Source organism: Aspergillus campestris, assembly GCF_002847485.1.
Source record: "Aspergillus campestris IBT 28561 chromosome Unknown P168scaffold_4, whole genome shotgun sequence".
Classification (NCBI taxonomy): Eukaryota; Fungi; Ascomycota; class Eurotiomycetes; order Eurotiales; family Aspergillaceae; genus Aspergillus; species Aspergillus campestris.
Window position 1 is genome coordinate 677723 of NW_020194339.1, and position 19153 is coordinate 696875.

The window sequence follows — 19153 nt, forward strand, 5'->3', positions numbered from 1 at the left end:
CGGCAGTACGCCAGATCGTGAGAAGCGTGACCGGCTGGTTTCGAAGATCCATGATAGAAAACTGCGCTTCTTGACGCCCCAGAATTCCGCCGAAGACCCTTATATCATCACGATCCTGATTGCCCTGGCCCAAGCGCAGCGTCATCGGCCAGTGGTAGCAAAGTCATGTTCGACCAAATCAAATAACAATGCTCGGGTCGTTCAGGGTGTGGCTGAGTCTACCCAGGTACGTCCAGATGCGCGCCATGAATAGAAAGTCTTGTTAATCTAAGGGTAAAAAGGTCACTGTTCTCACCACTCCCACTGGAGAAATTGATTTTCTATCCGTGTACACTGCTACTATTCCGGCTGAGCTTCTTGATCGGTTGGATACGCCCTCGGAGCCGTTACATAGCCCTTGTGTTTCCGTGAAATACTTTCATATTCCTCTAAGACCCGAACGGGATGCCCTGCAGAAGTTACACCATCTGATCTGTACTGGTTCATGCTCTTTATGTACCAATGTCCAGCCTACAGATCCTGGATCCGCGAAGTGAAGCCATCAGTCGTTATGGAGACGAGCCAATAGAGTCCCAGGATGAATTCAATGGGGTGTGGGGGGGGGGGTTATCCAGATATGATCAATAGTTGCACTATTTTTATCAGTCTCTTGCCTATACTTGCACTACGAAATCTCGCGTGGCAAAGTTGGCAGACGTCTGACAGTAAACGCTCTCCACGATATCTCACAGGTGGGTCCAGAAACCGCTGGTAATACCGAGGAAGGTGTAAACTCAATTCGTGAAGAAGCGGTATCAGTTGGCTTCCTGGCAATGTGGGGACTGAACCGTCTGGTGTTATGTCAGGAGATTCGTCCAGACCCGTTGCATCCACCAATTCATTACTAATGATGTCATAATCATCATATCTCGTAAGTTGGGGTTATTCATTTGTATGTTTCTTCCTATTTGTTTGTGTTTTCTTTCCCTTGTATCTTTTATCCCCTTGTAGGAGTAGTTTAAGCAATCTGTCAAACGTTGAGGTTGAGCACGTCTCAGATAATCTACCCCGTCTAACACAAAATCATAAGATTTGGCTTGTTCGGACTCGGCATATCGAGTCGACCCCATAATTGCAGCTAGTCTATTACCTAATTCCTAAAAATCCCCAGAATTAGCCGTCTTCCCAAACACACATCCCCCCAGCATATCCCTCGGCGTCAACTTTCCAATACACAGGCACCATGTCAACAAAATACTCAAGCCAAGGTCCCCCCGAGGAAATCAAACAGAAGCTGCGCCAGCACTTCACCGACAGCGAAAGCGGCGCATCAACCAACGACCGATGGGCCGCGCTCTGGAACGAGGGGTTCATCCCCTGGGATCAGGGACAGCCGCATCCCGCGCTAGAAGACACGCTGCAGACGCGCAAGGACCTCCTCGGGGAATCGGTCTTCGTGCATGACCCCGTGCTGGGTCGCCAGCGCCGCAAGAGGGCCCTCGTGCCGGGTTGTGGTACAGGGTACGACGTCCTGCTTCTGGCTAGTTTTGGGTACGATGCTGTGGGCCTGGAGGTCTCGGCTGAGGCGGTGCGCGTTTGTCATCAGTATGCGCGGGAGAACGGTGAGAAGTATCCTGTGCGGGATGAAAGCGTTGGTGCTGGGCGGGTGAGGTTTGTTGAGGGGGATTTCTTCAAGGATGATTGGCTTAAGGAGGTGGTTGAGGGGGAGCATGGGTTTGAGCTTTTCTATGATCACACGGTGGGTGTTGACTGATTTAGTTCAAAAAGCAGTGACTGATTTGATGCTGCAATAGTTTTTCTGCGCGCTGAACCCATCCATGCGCGCTTCGTGGTCACTCCGCTACTCCCAGCTGATCTCGTCTCAGCCGGACAGCTGTCTTGTCTGCTTGGAGTTTCCGACGAACAAGCCCCCCGCCAGCGGGGGCCCGCCTTTTGGAGTGGCACCGGAGGTGTACACCTCTGTCTTGGAACCTCCTGCTGAGGAGGGAGCGCAGTCAGGCGAGTCGCGACGGTATTTCCGGAGAATTGCGCATTGGCAGCCTGAGCGGACTCATGGGATGGGTCAGGGGTCTGACTGGGTGAGTGTGTGGAAGATCATCTAGGTAGTATTGTTGGCATAGATTGGGCGCACCAGGGAGGTTGAATTGGTGTGGTTTAGATAAAGAAGACAGGGGATCAAGGTTTAACAAAGCATGTCGATCACCAAGACATGTGCTAGGTGACACGTCAACTGGCATCCCTCCACGTGGTTGACTTCACTTCTGTTTGGATAAGAAAGAACACATCAGAAAATACTCTGTATATAGCATAGTCTCAACTCAATGGCAGATTGCGCCTGCATCTACCGTATCAAAATATTACAGAGCTATCTCTACCCCTGTCAAGTATGCTCTGCCCCTCACTAGTCTCGCCTACCAATTCCAACAGCTTGCACCTGCATCGGCTAATAGAATCAAACATACAAGCAACGTGATCATGATTTCCACCATCAGCATGTAACATGATTTACGGTCTCATCCTCTACGCGGCCAGCTGGCCGCTCAGACTATCAGTGGTGGCATGAGCAAAATCCAGTCTTTTACAGTAAGTCGGCTAAGTCCTCACTCCAAATCGGTAGCAGTCTCCGCGGATTTATCTTACCAACTGACTAGCGAAGTAACAGTTAATCAAAAAATAGAACATGGAACATGCAACTACACTTCTAGCTTCAGTCCCTGCTTCTCTTCCCTTCCTTCGGGCACGGCGACGCCGACGCCAGCCAGCCAGCCCTAAGAGGGGAAAGGGCCAGAATGACGCCGCGCCGGTGGGGCTGAGCCTGTGGTGAACTAACGTATCATTCCGATATGTGTGTCGGGCCGAGCTGTGTTAGCCTTGACTTCTCTTTTTCTTTGGTTTTTTTTTTTTTCCCACATCACCTGGCCAGTCAGCCAAGCCATAGACGGGCTTTTCAAAGGTCTAGCCATCTAGGCATGACCATTCCAGCTTGGTCGCTGGAGCGGTATACGATCTGACCAGCGGTGCATTACGTTTATTGACTACGGAGTACTCTCTTCCTCTTATCCCACTGACGCAATCGACCCCTACCCAGTAAGACCCTCTAGTAAGACCCTATCCCTTCCAAGAAACGATCCGCAAAAACATCTTCTAGCTCAGTAGCTCTCCGAGCACGACAACAGCAGCGGTGGATTACGATCGCGTGGGAGGCGACGTCAGCACAGGCCCGTACCGAGGAGGAGGAGGGGCAAGACGGACGCAAAGGAAGCGCGCCAGCTATTGACGATCAAACAGCGGACTGGATCTTTAGTGTTGATTGACGGGGGGAATCGGGGATCGGAAGCCGGGGGGAGTCATAGGCGGGTATGAGGGGTTGTAGTAGTAGGAGGTTAGGAGCGGCGAGGGTGGGTTTGCATGAGAGGTGTCAGTGACTCAGTGGAGGCGTTGTATTGACCAATTTTTACCTGGTATTACTAATATTAGATAATTATTGGCTTGGTTTGGTCATTGTTTTTGAATAGTTAGTTAACTATGGGTTATGAATTATTTGCCTACTGTTTGAAGGGTGGACGGGAGAAGTAGGAGTGGATCTGGCTCAGGCTCAGGCTCCATTCCCTCTTGGTCTTGATGCAGTAGTTCAAACTCCAGTGTGACTTCAAGAGGGTCTGGATGATCCATGATGGTATGGATTGGGTTGGGATCTGACTTGTTCCTGATCAGGAATACTGGTATAAAGAAATAGAAGTAAATAAAATAAAAATAGAAGAAAGAAAAGTGTAAGATAAAATAAAATAAATAATAATAATACAAACAATCCAGCCTTGCTTGGCTGCAGACGGTCGAGACCGCAAACGGCGATCTTTTTTTCTTTTTTTTTTATATATTTTCTATTCTATAATTATATATTTTATATGTTGATATTTTGATATCTGTTTTTAATACTTCCATTATTACCTAGAATACAAATGATAAATATGATTATATGATTCTCCATCCTGGGTTGTTCCTTCCAAGTCACCCATCATAGTAATATTGATACTTGATAATATGGATCAGAAGATCATTCCTCTCTAAAGACATGACAAACCAAGAATGAAACTCTGATTGTATGGAAAAGCAAGAAAATCTCGGCTGGAGTGGATCCTCCAGTGGGTCAGCCAGAGTTTTTTCCCTCTCGTTCAGGGTCTAGTATACTTTGATTTTAGCAATACGGTGTACGGTTGAGTCGTAGTTCAACCCTTGACCATCTCCACTCCACTCTCGGCTGCTCAAGGCACACCATCGATCATCTTGGCGGGCGATTTTCGTCATTCCTACCTCGCTGCTAGCTACCCTCCTCCTTCTTACTCCATCCATTCACATCCTTCCTTGCCACCATGTTCTGATAAAGCTGGCTCTTGTCCCCTGTCTCATTCCCCTGTCCTCATTCCGTCTCGAATCCCTCCTACTCACCGCATTCTCTATTGTTCACCAGTCGACCGTCCCAGGTGCTGTTGGAATCTATTCCAACACATCAGTACACCCCGGTGTACTTATCTCCCTCCTTACATTCGTGTTGGATCAATCGTTCATCATGGACGTCGACTTATAACCTCCACCCCCCTCGGTCTGCCATCCGTGATCGCAAGGCTTGAACTAGTCCTGACGACCAGTTCTCACCTCCTCAATTGACTCCGTGACGTCTTTCTCTTGGTCGAACCCCCAATCAAAGAAACCATCCAACAAGAAATATTTCTCCCTCCAAAAAGTCAAAAATGGCTCCCAACCTCTTCCTCTGCCTGCGCGCGACCTTCTGCCCCTCCTACTGGTTCAACCGTGGCGAGCGCATCAATGGCTCCCTCCACCGCGAAGAACACTGGGAATCGCCCGTCCCCGGCATGTACAAGTACATCCCGGGACTCGGATGGCACCTCACCTCCCGCGACGATCGCGACCACGACGAGAAGGTCCCCGTCCCCCTCGTCTACTGCCGCATCCTCCACCGCTTCATCTTCGAACACGACATGGAGGACCGCTGCCGCTGGTTCACCGTTACCACCCACGAGGGCGCCGCCTCCGAGAGGCTGATGTTCTTCCGTCTCGACGACGGCTTCACCTGGGTCGCTGCCTGGGATTCCCAGCGTCGCTTCATTCCGGGCCCGTACCAGAAGTGGTACCTGGATGTGGAGACCGATACCGTGCGTCCGGTCTTGTTTCCCGAAAGCTCGAATGTGTCTCGGGTGAGCCTCGTGGCGGGCAAGATGGGTTGATTTTATTATGTATTGGCTATTAGCGGGTTTTGTTTTACGACTGATAGATGATTTGGGTGCGGGTATAAAATAGCGATTTCTTTTCTTGCTGTTCTACATGGGGTTGTTCTACATGGGGTTGTGTTATGGTCTAGCGAATTGGGATTTTTATTCTTTCTTTTCTTACAACCGGTGCCATTGGCTAGAGATATCATACTTAATACTATCTATAATATGGACTATGGTCTTAGATCAGTCGATACATCACATCATTCTAGCTGTGCAGTAGTATGGCATATCACACAAGCCTTATCTCCGCTCAGACCGATTGACAACAGACATGTCTATATCTTATAGAGTACAGCACACAGTACCATCCCATCCAACAACCAGTCATACATCAATCAATTATCACCAACCAATCACCAATTATCCCAATTATCAACAACCAACACAACCAACAACAAGAACTAAAAAGTAAAAAGTAAAAAGTCAATAAAAATCACAACTTCGCCCCCCCACCCCCCACCACCAACTTCCCTAACTCCACCCTCGCCCTCTCCTCCATCCCCGTCCCAGTAGGTCTCATCGTATCCCTCGCACAGAAAACATGCGTATACCCCCCCACAACCTTCACAGCGGCATCACCCTCCTTAAACACGCCTACCTCGTACGTCACCGACGACGAGCCCAGCTTGTTAACGCGCAGACCGAGCTCCAGCACGTCCGGGAAGGACACCGAGGCGAAGTAGTCGCAGTAGGAGTTGACCATGATTGCTACTTGGGAGAGTTTATCACCGGTGGAAGAGGGGGAAGATGATGGGGGAGAGGAGGATGAAGAGGAGAACGGATCCATGCCGCAGTTATCGATCAGGTAGGTGTTGATGATGGAGTCGAAGAGTTGGGCGTAGATTGTGTTGTTGAGGTGGGCGTACATGTCGTTGTCGAGCCTTTCATGGATTAGCACTTCATTGTATTTGTAGTTGCATAATTGTTGAATAATGTAGAGATAGTGGTAAAGGAGGGTATGGATATGGAGGAATACCATCGGGTTCGGTAGACTTGGTGAAAGACGTAGTCGCTGCGGGTGCGACGCTTTTTAACTTCGATTTCTGGAGGGGCCATTTTCTTCTTCTCTTCTCTTCTCTTCTCTCTTTCTTCTTTGATTTGTTGCTATTTTATGATAGTGGCTGTTATTGTTGTTACTTGTAAGAGTTGAAGATGAGGAGAATAAATATGAATCCGTTTCTTCCTGCGGGGATAGACCGAGGTTACAAATGCCGCTTCGTGGCTCCTTTCGGTAGGGATCTCCATTGGCATTTCTCTCTTTAATTGATTTGTATATTCATATGATTTTAGAATATAGTTATTACTCTTATATGGAGTTAAATTAGTTTAGTTATGTTTTGTAGAGTGGTTTGCATTGACTGTGACGAACATGTAACTGTATATATATAGATACTCGGTACGGGTTCTGATAGCACGAGTTGACCATGGGTTGATATATCTGATTGAATGTTACTTTACAATAAGTAGATGTACTCAAAGTACATTGTATATTTTCAAGACTTCGAGAATTAGACATAAAATAAGTTGAATACCAAAGTTGAGTTGTTCATTGAAGTGGGTGAAATAGTCGCCTCAGGCCCAGACTCCGCCGGCTTTCCATTTTTTTTTCTTTAATTTTTTTCCCCGCAATTCTTTTTCTTCTTTTCTTCCTTTTTTCTCCCACCAGGAACCAGGAACTTCCTCCCCATCCTATCTCTTGATCTCTCTCCCTTTATATATCCTGGTCCCCTCTATCTCCTAGAATATGGCGACCGAATCTCAAACCCCCGCCATCCTCCCCTCCGACCCGTGGCCCGCTCCATACTACCTCGAAGGAGGCTTCCGTCGCGTCACTCCCTACCACTACACCTACAATACCTACTGCAAGGAACGGTGGCGCGGCCGCGAGTTGGTCGACATCTTCACCTCCGAGTTCCGCGATCGCCCCCAAGACTATTACCGACAGGCCCTCGAGGACGGCAAAGTGTCCGTCAGCGGGCAGACGGCCGGCCCGCACACCGTCGTCAAGAACGGCCAGGTCATCTCCCACACCCTCCACCGCCATGAGCCCCCCGTCACCGGCCAGGCCATCGGCATCATCCACGAGGACGACGACATCCTCGTCATCGACAAGCCCGCCGGCGTGCCCGTCCACGCCGCCGGCCGCTACCACTACAACTCCATCATCGAGATCCTGCGCTCCCAGAGCACCTACGAGTGGACCCCGCGCCCCTGCAACCGCCTCGACCGTCTGACCTCGGGCGTCATGTTCATCGCGAAGCACCAGAAGGGCGCTGAGATGGTCGCCGGCCGTCTGCGCCAGCGCACCGTCCAGAAGGAGTACATCGCCCGCGTCAAGGGCAAGTTCCCCGACGGCGTCGTCGTCTGCGACCAGCCCATCATGTCCGTCAGCCCCAAGTTGGGTCTCAACCGCGTGCGCGCCACCGGCAAAGAAGCCACCACCAAGTTCCGCCGCATCGCCTACTACCCCCCTCCGTCCCAACACCACAACCCGGAGAACGAGGACGAGAACGAGAACGACCCCGCGCGCCCCGCCACACCCCCGCCCGCCTACGCCAACGAAGACGAAGGCTACAGCATCATCCACTGCCTCCCGCTCACAGGACGCACGCACCAAATCCGCGTCCACCTCCAGTTCCTCGGCCACCCAATCAGCAACGACCCGATCTACTCCAACAGACGCGTGTTCGGACCCGACCTCGGCAAAGCCGACGCCACCGGCGACCGCGACGACGAGCTCGTCGACAAACTCTCCGCCATGGGCAAAACCGAAGTCGCAGACACCGTCTCCTACCGCACACACCTGACCACCACCCCGGTCGTCCCACCAGGCACCAACACCTCCACCATCGAAGAGATCATGTCGCGCGAGCACGAGGCCGCCGTCGTCGCATACCACAAGCGCAAGGGCGAGCGCCTCTCCGGCGAATCCTGCGACGTCTGCGGCACAGAGCTCTACACTGATCCCGGCCCCCACGAGCTCGGCATCTTCCTCCACGCTGTCGCCTACGCGGACTCGCAGCACGGGAACTGGAAATACCGCAGCTTGATGCCGGGCTGGGCTATGCCGCCTGCAGGGTTGGACGGGCCGCGCGAGACGCCTGACTGGGTGCCTGTGCCTGAAGAGGAGGAGGTCGTTATTGGCCATGGGGAGGTCCCGGAGGGCATGCGCGAGGAAGATAATAAGAATGTGCCGGTTTTGGTGAGGGGTGTTGGGATGGTGGATGTGTCTAGTGGGGGACGTCAGACGGAAGCTTCCTAGTTTTTCTCTCTTTCTTTTCTCTCTTCTTTTTGTTTGTTTTTTCCTCTTGCTTTTGGGACTGCAAAGTATATGAAGATAAGGGCATGATGTATAGAGGGTGGGTGCTGTTGCATGGGACGGAGTTATTCATAGACGACTTGTTTGATACCTACTATACATGACCACTGTTTTATCATGAATCATCAAACAATCAACCTCACTGACATGATATAAGCATAGATAAGTCCAACGTAGGAAGTAATAAGTTGGTAGACTGGTACCCAGTACACTACAGCAGCGTTACAACTACTTCCTACAAGGGATACCCATCTACGATGAGGCCAACAAGTTTTGAAAAAATCATCAAGATTTTTTTCTTTTTATGAGTTTCTACCCATTCATCGCCAGAAGCACGTCATCCCAGTCCAACAGTCCGTTCCCATTCCTCGTTCAATCCCCCGCCTTCCTTTCCTTTCCCATTTGCCTACTGGAGTACGACAATAGGCCGATCTCATACTGCAGGGTAGGGTAGGTAGGGAATAGGTAGGTAGGTGGTATATTGTATGTTATGGTATCTTTCGAAGAAAGAAAGGTTTAGAAAAAATGGAACATAAATTCGGATTTTTTTTATTTCATAACATCCATCCGGGAATTTAAGCCTCAACGGTGACACGGCCCTTGGGGTTGGTGACCTTGACGCCGAGGGCCTTGGCCTTGGCGATGATGTCGACACGCTTGCGGGAGGAGACGGCGTGGCCGATCCTAAGCATTATTAGTTTCTTCTTCTTCTTCTTCTGCGTTCTTTGTGTGGAGAAACATACTCAGCAGCATAGGTGCGGTTGTGCATGAGGAGCAGCTCGACGTCGCGGGGGTTCTGGACGAGGAAGGCCTTGTGACCCGAGGGCATCATGTGGCGGGTCTTCTTGTTGCTGCCGTAACCGATGGAGGGCATGGGCAGGTTCGACTTGAAGCGTCTACGGACGCGGTTGTCGATACCCTTGGGCTTGCGCCATGACTCCGGGACGCACTTGAAGCGGTCGGACTGGTGGCGCCAGAAACGCTTTGTGCCTGATTTAATTAGTATTCTGGGCTTGTAGTGGTTGCGACATGGTAGGGATGTTCAGTTCTGTCCGACCAGTTCAGTGAGCAGGTCAGGTTGTCTCATTCGTTCTGGTCGTCTTTGTTCTTCTTTTTCCGTCTGGTTGGATTGGATTTGACTCGATCGTGTTCTCGTTCTCGCTCGTCGTCCGTTCAGAATCGATTTGAAAAATCTTCGCAACAGTTCGAACCCGAATCAAACTCTTCTTCTCTTTCGCCAAGTAGACGACCACCATCGACGCAAAATCTGACGCTGACTTGACTCTGACTGAACTGGCCGAAATAGGACTGACTGCTGGCTGGGTAGGGTAGACAGAGCAACGGTGAAATCAAGGCAGCAACATACGCTTCTTAACGATGGGGACGTGCTTCTTTGCGAGAGCCATCTGTTTCATTCAATTAGTATACTGATCCAGCCAATATACAATTGTATGGAAGGGAAAGAAATACCTTGTCGGTGGGCGCTCAAAGTTGTCGTGACGGTTCAAAGAAGGTCAGGTCAGGCCAGCCTTTGAAATTTCGCCGTGGACGTTCGACTCGCCGCCCGCAGCCCCGTGAGCGGCTCGCTAAGCGATATCCGCTTCGCCCGATCTGGTTAGTGCGCTGCGGGCTTAGGGCTGACCCTGTTTTTCCCAGCCTTAGTCAGATAGATCATGTGATTGGTACTTGATTACTCAGACTTGGTTCATGTTCAAGGTTTCCATACAAGGCATCTATCCACGCTCTATACTAGGTATCATACAGCTACTGCAGCTCCAACCTCACCCTCTCCCCATCCCGCCCACTACTTTCCAACATCCGCTCAACAACCTCCAAATCCGCTATCGCCTCCCGCGGTCGCAACCGCTCCGGCACGCTCTGCTTGCCCACCACAGCGGCCCCAAACTCCGCAATCTCCTCCTTCACGCACCGGCCCTGGAACGGCACCTCGTACGACTCGCCATCGGCCGTCACGCGGTCCCCATCCAGCGTGACCACGCCGCCATCCACACATCCAAACTCAAACACCGAGTCGCGGAATGGCGACCCGTACGACAGCGACACCGCGCCCGTCGCGCCCCCGCGCGTCTTGACGACCGCGTCGACTGTGTCCATGGGCGCTAGGTGCGCCTGCTGTAGACAGGACTGCGCGGAGAGCGTCGCCAGTGCGTCTTGCGCGCCACTTAGGATTAAACGTAGGCCGGCGACTACGTGGATCCCGCCGTCGAGGACGAAACCGCCTTGGTAGTCTGGGATTTGGCGCCATTCGGTGACTGGATTCACGTCAGCTCTTATCTTCCAACTCTGGAGGACCGACGAAGAACGTAGCCAAAGTAGGGAGCTGAGGGGACATACGGTAGTACTTCGAATCCGTGGTGATCATGCTCCGCGCACACACCCGGAACGTCTTCACCCCGCCCCGCTTGCGCACCTCCTCCGCAGCACGCATATACTTCCCCTGATACCGGAAGTTCTCCGCGACGGCCCAGATGGTCTGACTGCTGTCGATATGGCTGTCATACCAGCGGGTTAACTCCCGCGCAGTTGCCACGTCCTTCGCGATCGGCTTCTCAGACAGGACGTGTTTTCCGGCTTGCAGGGCCTGACGGATGAAGTCTGGCTGGACCAGGATGGGGAGGCTGGTTGTGTTAGCCTCTCTCTCATTCCTGATTTCTTTCTTTCGTAGATGTAGTAAACAGAAAGAAAGAAAGGAAGGGATACACACGCAATAATAACAGCCCCGATATCCGTCCTCGCCAGCAAATCCGCATACCCCTTCCCAGAGCCCGCATCCTCCGCGTAAAGGTCGACGGTGTCGGCGGTCTCTTTACCCGAGTGGGCTAGGGTTTGCGCCGATTTCAGAGAGCGGGAGTAGACGGCTTTGAGATGGAGGTTGTCGGTGGCTTGCACGCCGGGCTTGATGTAGATTGGCGGTTGTTAGTAGTGGGTTCTGCGCAAGAAGATTAGAGAGGTTTGGTCTGCCGTACCAGGTGTTCTTCCCGGGCGAAGATTCCTGTGGATTTAATTGTCAGCTGGAGGTTTGGTATGGGGGTAGACAGGGTAGGTAGGTGGGTAGGTAGGTACCGCTTCCGATGATAGCTACGCCGATAGGCATGGTGATGATATGTAAATATGGTGTGATCTGACGATTGATGTATAGAATATTAAGTAGCCTCCGTTGAAATAAAGTAGCGGAACTATCCCTATATATATATATATATATATATAGAGTCAAAAAGGTAAGAATAAATGAAAAACCATGACGCATAACCTAATCCATGATTCCGCCAGAGTGGAGACCGCAATTAGTTCCAGGCTCGGTTTCGGCGGGGCTGTCCTGGGCCAGGGAAGGTCCTGGCGATGGCTGGGTGTACTATATGTCTGGTTTATGGTTTACCGTTTAGATACTTTATTTGGGGATTTAGAGCTCGATATGTAGGTAGTATGTACTATATATACTCTGCAATATATACTGCAATTCCATATGGGTTTGACAGACCCACTATATCGCGAAGATGTTGAAATATATAGGAGAAATGACACCAAACACCCAATCCAATAACAAGACAAAGATAAAGAAAAGAAAGAGTAAAGGGGAAAATAAATAAACGCCATCCTCATGCTGGTCATAACAGCGTCATGACTGACGGCCAGAGCCCATCAATCATGTCTCATTTCCGTCCCAAAGCCGACAGATCCCAGTCGGCCATTGCCAATAACACCCAGGGTATAAGAGATAGAAAGAAAGCCAAAATAAAAGCTGAAAAGAGGGGAAAAGAAGAAAGAATGAGGGAAGGAAGAGCCTATCCAACCATCGTTCGGATGCGCTCAACCCTAGCCATCGCCTTCTCCAACCGGTCGAGACGATTCCGCTTCTCCACATCCCGACGCTCCAACACAGCGACTCGCTCTTCCAGTCGCGCGCGCGCCTTGCGCTCCTGCGCTACCATCTCGTTGGCCTGGCTGAACAGCTGCACCGTCAGCTCCTCGAGTTCGGTGTGCGCTTGCGACAACTGCGACTCCGCGGCGCGACGGAGGTCCTGTTCCCGGTTGAGCTGGTTTTGCAATGCGGCTGTCACGTCCGGGCTCGGTGGCGAGGGCTGTCGCGGCGATAGAGGCCCCTGTGGTTGCGGCGCGGGAGTCGCGCTAGACCGGCGATAGGGGAGGAATGATGTCAGCGTCGATAGGCGACCCTGTTGTTGCTGGGGCTGCGGTTGGGTGGGCGATAGCGATCGGTTGTCCAGGTCGTTCAACGACGCTGACGAGGCGAACGATCCGTTTGTCGGTGTGTAGGCGGCTGGCGCACCGTTTGCGCGTAGACGGCGAACCTCCTCCTCGTATTCGGCCAATTTCTCGGCTGTGCGTTGACTCGTGTTAGCAAGGTCGGTGCCACGTCAGAGCGACAACGAGGTAGCATCCGGGGAGGAGGGGCGGAAACACGGGGGGTATTGTTCTGCCTTACCCATTTGTGTGGCCTGGATGTTCAACCCATTCACCTGCCCTTCCAGGTCTTTGACCTTCTGGCGGGCATCTTGCAAGGTGCCCGGCGCGAGATACTCCTCCTGGCCGCACGACGGGCAGCCGGTGCCCCCATTCAACGGGGTGGTAGCCTTGGTCATGGTGGGTAGCGTGCCGACTAGCGTTGTAGACGTGAGAGCGGTGGTGGTGGTAGTTGTCGACATTATTTCCCAGCACGAACGACGGTATAATAGAGTGGCGAACAGATGAAAAATCAAGACAGATAAGGGATCCAGAGAATATATAGACCCAGGTAAGCGCCGGAGAATGGGCGATTGGGGCTGGGGAAATGAAAGGATCTCACGGGCAACGGATCCGTGTCGCAGACAAACAGGGCGGTTGCAGGTTGGGCTGGGTGTGATTCGAGAGAGGAAAGAAATCGCCGAAAGAAAATTCCACTAGATTGATAGCATGCGAATCATCCATATGCCTGCATACTGTAATCTTCTAGGAAGTAAGGAAGAGAGGGAGGGGAGGGGGGAGAAGAAGGATGATGGAGTGGATGACAAGGAAAAGCGAAGTCGAGGAGCGGTGTATGGGGCTGGTATGGGGCGGTATTGTTTACCAGGGACAGTACATACCCCGGTACAATTGTGTGGGGTAACGGTGGTAATATAGGTACGCCTGGAAACAACAATGGCGGAGGATATACTTGGATAAATAGGAATCAATAAGAATTAAAGATGAGCCTGAATATACTTCAATTCAATCCATCTGATAGGAGTATAATCCTCTCGCACGTGTGGATCGTGGGTCCCAGATTAGTGGGAAATGATGCATCACTTTGACTACAGCACTCTGCCTACAGATCCTTAGCAGAGAACGACAATAGAAGCAAAGATCTCAACATCTTACTCCATATCACAGATGGCATCATCACGAAAGAGTCTCATTGTCTCTGACGCATAGTACTTTCTTGACATCCAGTTCCCAGGGAAACCGGAAGCCCAGCCATGTAACCCCCCTCTCCCTCTACATCCGCGTCCCTTGCGCGATGAGACAGGCTTAGATTGATGGGCGAGAGCAAAGTCGTTGAAAATGGGCTGGACGCATGCATACCCCTCCCTGACAGCCAGATCGACTATCGTCTCTCCCTTGCAGTATCTTAATCGCCGAGGCTGGGGGTTGATATATCCGTAGTTCCCAGCATATATACGCTTATAGCCTCCCCCAACCACTTCCAACAACCCGATAGTCTATAGGGACAGATCCATATCGAAACAGGAAGACCATGGTTCGCAGATTGAAGCTATCCGACCTTGGAAATCCACACCCTTTGCGTCGTTACGACCCACATGTTACTGGGATGCAACCCTACCTATCTTAGTTCAGGAGGTTGCCGTTGCGATAGCCAAAGCCAACCTTTCTCTCCATAGAAGTGGCAAGACGCTGCAATCGGAAAGCATTAGGGTTATGATTGATCCACTGGTGGCGTCCCTCACTACTCCTGGTATCCAGCCTGTTGATATTAGAATGTCACCGTTGGACGTTACAGGCATCAACGGATGACGAACCATATCTGTCGTAATGGGTTCCCACCTTGAAGACAAAAGAAGAAAATGTAAATCATGTAGGCTACATTGATACGAGGAGGAAAAGATAAGTGGGGTACAGAGAGGTAGATAGATGCAAATCACGACGCACCATCCGATGGCATTAAAGTGTAAAAAAAAAAAAAAAAAAAAAAAAAAAAACAACAACAACAACAACAACTATAACACACCGATAACACTCACCACAAAACTAGGGATCATTGTTCACCATGACAGGCCGTAGTTAGATCGTTTGAAAAGGCAGTCTCTAGATACAGTATTGAGAGATGCATCGACTAAGTCAGCCTGCAGGAGCCTACATCCAATCATCCTCGCATTTCCTGCATCTCAACACTAAAGTAGAGGCAGGCCATGTACGATGACAGCTGACGAGTAAGGGCCACCTACTTAACTCATGCATCAATCGTGGCTTGAGATTCTTTGACAAGCCGATCGGGATCAGAGACATACCTAAGGCACCTACCCAAATCATTAGCCGTATGAAAAATGGTTAAGCATACAGCACACCCCCCCACACATATACTACAAGTGGTGAAAACTATAGGATTCCTTTATAGTGACTGCCATTTCTTTCTCTCTGACGATAACTACTATCTCAAGTCGTGCAGCTGGGTCATTATCTTCTTCGTATGGCTGTTTTGTCTTGTCATATAGAAAGGGACATGGGCTCCATTAATAGAACAAGGAAATTCAGGACTCCACACACGCCATCTCCCGATCCCCGAATAAGACAAGAGAGAAAGGGGTTGAGCACACTGGACAACAAAAGGGCCGATTTCGCCGGAACGGGGAATTAATCAGAATAGGTTTCGCATCTTGAAGATGTCATCAAGTCATTCATTCCCTCTGCTGCGGCCGTAATGGGTCATGGGTGTATCACAGTCCATCACATACATGAGAATCACTAGCTGGGAAAGGAAAAAAAGGAAATGAAGCAAGGAAAAGAATAATAAAAACCGAAGGGCATGAGCAACAGAGACGAAAGAAAGATGGCACACAAACTTTTCAACATGTCAGACAAATTCAGCAGCGGCTAGACGTAAACCAGGCATTGGGCCTGATTGGGAAAAATCGCAAACCAAAGGAGAAGTCGGAGAGAGAAACGGAGGCAAACAGAAATTAAGGAGAAGGGAAGGACACAGCCATCACTGTAACCAAAAACGAAAAGGGCGAGGGAAGAGGAAACAAGCACAAAGTCATTCTGGCCATCTCGGCGCGGAGGAGCTGTCGAGGCAGATCAAACCTCATGCGTTTGAAACAGACAATAAGGGAAACAGAAAGCCCTGCCGCACCGGGATAACCGGTGGACTTCGGCCGAGTGATGACTGGCTCAGGGGGTATCGATAGATCTATGCGAACGAACGACCAGACTGTCCGCGGCGGTTGTTGCGCGGCTTGGAGCTCACGGTGCTCCAGCCCTCGTCGTCGGCGGCGGCCGGGGCGGCCGTCTCAGCCGGGGCGTTCCTCCAGCTGCCGTTGGCTTGACCCTCCTTGGGGGCTTCGGTGGGGGCAGCGGCCGCCTTCTCCGGCTGATCCTGATCCGCAGCATCACCACCCTCTTCGTCGCCGGCCCGCCGGAGGATCTCGAAGCTCTTGCCGCCCTGGGGCGCCTCGGCGTTGGCCTTGGAGTCCGTCGAGGCGTCCGGCTTCTCCGTCTTGGCCTGCTCCTTGGCGGCCTTTTGCTTCTCAGCTTTCTCAGCCTTGGCCTTCTCCTCCGCTTCCTTCTTCTGGCGCAGGGCCACCTGGCGGCGCTCCTCCACCTCCCTTTCCTTCGTGGCCGTGTCGATGGGTCGGGCGCCACCGAAGGGGCTGGCCTTGGAGTCGCCGGTGGCGGACGGGCTGGACACGGGGTCGGCGACGGTGCGCTTCTGCAGGTTCAACCTGGGCCGCGAGGCGGGGGCCGCGGGGGCCGCGGGCGTGGCCGCAGCGGGAGCCGGCGACGGCGGGTTGCTGGGCTCCTTGGGGGCCGGGGGCTGATCGGGTCGCATGCGGGACCTCCACGAGTTGTCCATCTCGGCGGCCGTGGGCGTGCGCTCCTGGAATTCGCGTCGGGGGGGTCTCGAGCCGTCCTGGGAGCGTCCCTCATGAGAGCGACCCTCGTGGGAGCGTCCCTCACCCCAGGCGGGGGAGTTTCGTCGGAAGCCGGGGCCTCCTTCGTTGGTGAGAGGGCGGCCGCCTTCCCTCATGGGAGGGCCAGTCGGGCCACCGGCGGACGGCGACAGAGGGCCCTTTCGCTCCCAGTTGCCAAAGTCACGGACTTTGCCGTCGGACTCAAAGCCGCCACGGCGTCCGCCACGGTCTTCGCCGGCATCCGAGAGATTATCGAGATTACGGCCAAACGACGAGCGATCGGGGACACGGCGCGCGGGCGCATCGGAAACAGGAAGAGGTCCTCGGCGAGTCCAGTCGAACTCCTTGACATCACGCTCCTTGGCTGCAGGCAAAACCGTCAACATGCAAACCCCGGGCGGCGGGGAGGGAAGGGCAAGAAGCTACTTACGAGGTTCGGCGATGCTAACACGGATGGCACGGCCTTGCAGGGTCGCGCCCGAGAGATCCAGAGCCTTCTTCAGACCCTCAACGGTCTCAAACTCGACGTAGCCAAAACCCTTGGGGGCCTTGGTCAACTTGTCTTCCACGACGCGGACGTTGGTCACGGAGCAATCCGCAAAGAGATCGCCGATGTCGCCCGCAGTCGCATCGAAGGACAGGTTTCCCACGTGGACGGTGTAGGGAGGCTGAGTCGGAAGAGGAAGGGGCTCCCTCACAGCGTAGCCACGATCTTTTTGTCGCCACCACGGTTAGAAGGGAAACAGCCAAAACCAGGGTCAGGGCGAGGTCCATACCATTAAAGGACGATCCAAAGCCAGAAGAAGAGGGCGCAGGACGACGATCAAAGCCACCGGAAGAGGGGACTATCTAATGTAAGATTCGTGATCTCCACGTCGGGGAGGGGAAGAGGGATGCGATTGCTGGGGGGGAAGACCAGACGGTTGGCCAGAACATACCGGCTGTGGGAAGATTCAAATTAGCAACGAAAAAAGGAAAAAAAAAAAAAAGAAAAGAGAAGAAAAGATCAAATCAAATCAACCACAACCCAGGCGGGACTTACCAGGCATCGGCATCTCATCCATCTCATCAGCCCACGATCCAAGACCTGATTCCATTAGTCTGATGGTTCTCCGCAAACAGGGCACGGAAAAAACCTACTGTCATCAGCCAGGAAGGTGCTGATCGACATCTTCTGGGCCTTCTGCTTTCCAGGCGCTGTTCACACACATCATGATCAGTATACAGTGTCGATCAAACAGTTCCTCACCGTGACAAATCAACTAGTGAGGAAGTGGAGGGGGGAGGGGTGGTCAGAACAAACCCATGATTGCGGTTGTACGGGGGGGGTGGAGGGAAGTCAGGTAACGCGCCAAGGGCAACTGTGCGCGTTTGAACACAGAAAGAGGAAGGATGAAAAAGAAGAGAAAAAAAGACTTCCAACAAGGAAGATATGAAGGGATTCGTCGAGGTTGGATAAACAAGACGGAAGAGTGATGGTGGGTTGCAGGTAAGTCTCCGCAGTGAAGAGGAGGAGGGGAAGGAAAGTAGGTTAATCCGCGAGGATAATTTTTAGTGATGACGCTAGAAAAGTCAGCCTCTCAAAAAGTTGTTGGTGCGCTTTTCTCTCTCTGCGCCTCGACCCAGAAACCGAGAGGGCTTCTCTTTTTGATTTTAATTTTGATTTGATCCCCTCTTCCTTTTCTGTTCTTTTTTGACCTCTTTTTATTACTACTACTTTATTGTTACTCTTCTCTATTTTATTTAAATTGTGGAGAATTAAATTGTCTATTGTACTGTCTTCAAGAATAGTAGATACTACACTCGGCAAACTCTTGGGCAACTTAGTACCTCTCGTAGCCGATTATTCAGCCCAGGCACCCGAATGGTGCCTTGATCGAATGTAACCAAATCGTCCTTTGGTCCGGGTTGAATGGTTGAATAGTACTGTCTTGGTGTTTAGATATGATATAGATATAGATATATTTTGTTGTTGTTATTATTATGATTATTCTCTATATTATTACTACTTGTGAACTCAGGGAATACATATAATCAAAGTTGCCTATATCGGATAGCTCGGTCTATATATATACAGTAACTGACTGTGAAAGGTCACCAGGTATAAGAGCAGTCTTCAGTGACACTACACATAACAATCAATTTGACAATACCCAGTTTGCTGGAGTGAATGCAACTGGATATATATGCTGTAGATAATATAACTAGTCCTAGTCTGCCTATACAGTAGGTGTGAACTTCACCTTCACCAACAATATTGTATACAAACACAAAGATGTTGATTGCCAGATATCACAGGCTGCTGCTTTGAGGCCTGAGGTTGCTTCATCTACCCTATAAAAGAGAATGTTTCAATTGTTCCTCCTTTCGCTCTCCTCTGTCCCACCTCTATTCTCTCCGTC

At 51.5% G+C, this 19153-nt stretch overlaps 7 protein-coding genes across 7 annotated transcripts; 3 read left to right on the forward strand and 4 right to left on the reverse strand.

Annotated features, from left to right (window-relative positions):
- Nucleotides 1-501: 501 nt before the first annotated feature.
- P168DRAFT_295985 (putative thiol methyltransferase) lies at nucleotides 502-2102 on the forward strand (the record flags this gene model as incomplete). The annotated part of the gene is made up of 3 exons (XM_024838085.1): nucleotides 502-593; nucleotides 1303-1738; nucleotides 1794-2102. 3 exons carry the CDS (start codon nucleotides 502-504, stop codon nucleotides 2100-2102), a joined length of 837 nt encoding a protein of 278 aa, XP_024694149.1.
- Nucleotides 2103-4748: 2646 nt separating this feature from the next.
- On the forward strand, nucleotides 4749-5243 carry P168DRAFT_232881 (uncharacterized protein; the record flags this gene model as incomplete). Its single annotated transcript, XM_024833344.1, has 1 exon — nucleotides 4749-5243. The coding sequence occupies one exon, from the start codon at nucleotides 4749-4751 to the stop codon at nucleotides 5241-5243; it is 495 nt and encodes a 164-aa protein (XP_024694150.1).
- Nucleotides 5244-5774: 531 nt separating this feature from the next.
- Nucleotides 5775-6424, reverse strand: P168DRAFT_250305 (acyl-CoA thioesterase; the record flags this gene model as incomplete). The annotated part of the gene is made up of 2 exons (XM_024834209.1): nucleotides 6268-6424; nucleotides 5775-6172 (listed from the first exon to the last, which is right to left on the reverse strand). Coding segments are annotated over exons 1-2 (477 nt in total), but the record flags the coding sequence as incomplete, so codon positions are not given.
- Nucleotides 6425-6963: 539 nt separating this feature from the next.
- P168DRAFT_266152 (pseudouridine synthase family protein) lies at nucleotides 6964-8609 on the forward strand. Its single transcript, XM_024834950.1, has one exon. It carries the CDS (start codon nucleotides 7036-7038, stop codon nucleotides 8551-8553), a length of 1518 nt encoding a protein of 505 aa, XP_024694152.1. The 5' UTR covers nucleotides 6964-7035; the 3' UTR covers nucleotides 8554-8609.
- A 316-nt stretch (nucleotides 8610-8925) lies between these two features.
- On the reverse strand, nucleotides 8926-11725 carry P168DRAFT_325902 (uncharacterized protein; the record flags this gene model as incomplete). The annotated part of the gene is made up of 8 exons (XM_024841061.1): nucleotides 8926-9294; nucleotides 9354-9600; nucleotides 9977-10016; nucleotides 10396-10883; nucleotides 10966-11249; nucleotides 11336-11526; nucleotides 11598-11623; nucleotides 11695-11725. 8 exons carry the CDS (start codon nucleotides 11723-11725, stop codon nucleotides 9186-9188), a joined length of 1416 nt encoding a protein of 471 aa, XP_024694153.1. The 3' UTR covers nucleotides 8926-9185.
- A 367-nt stretch (nucleotides 11726-12092) lies between these two features.
- On the reverse strand, nucleotides 12093-13573 carry P168DRAFT_303335 (uncharacterized protein). The gene is made up of 2 exons (XM_024838744.1): nucleotides 13073-13573; nucleotides 12093-12967 (listed from the first exon to the last, which is right to left on the reverse strand). The coding sequence occupies exons 1-2, from the start codon at nucleotides 13290-13292 to the stop codon at nucleotides 12414-12416; spliced, it is 774 nt and encodes a 257-aa protein (XP_024694154.1). The 5' UTR covers nucleotides 13293-13573; the 3' UTR covers nucleotides 12093-12413.
- A 2181-nt stretch (nucleotides 13574-15754) lies between these two features.
- P168DRAFT_126546 (translation initiation factor 4B) lies at nucleotides 15755-18170 on the reverse strand. Its single transcript, XM_024832653.1, has 6 exons — nucleotides 18055-18170; nucleotides 17892-17948; nucleotides 17794-17838; nucleotides 17528-17596; nucleotides 17182-17463; nucleotides 15755-17115 (listed from the first exon to the last, which is right to left on the reverse strand). Exons 1-6 carry the CDS (start codon nucleotides 18056-18058, stop codon nucleotides 16031-16033), a joined length of 1542 nt encoding a protein of 513 aa, XP_024694155.1. The 5' UTR covers nucleotides 18059-18170; the 3' UTR covers nucleotides 15755-16030.
- Between the last annotated feature and the right edge of the window lie 983 nt (nucleotides 18171-19153).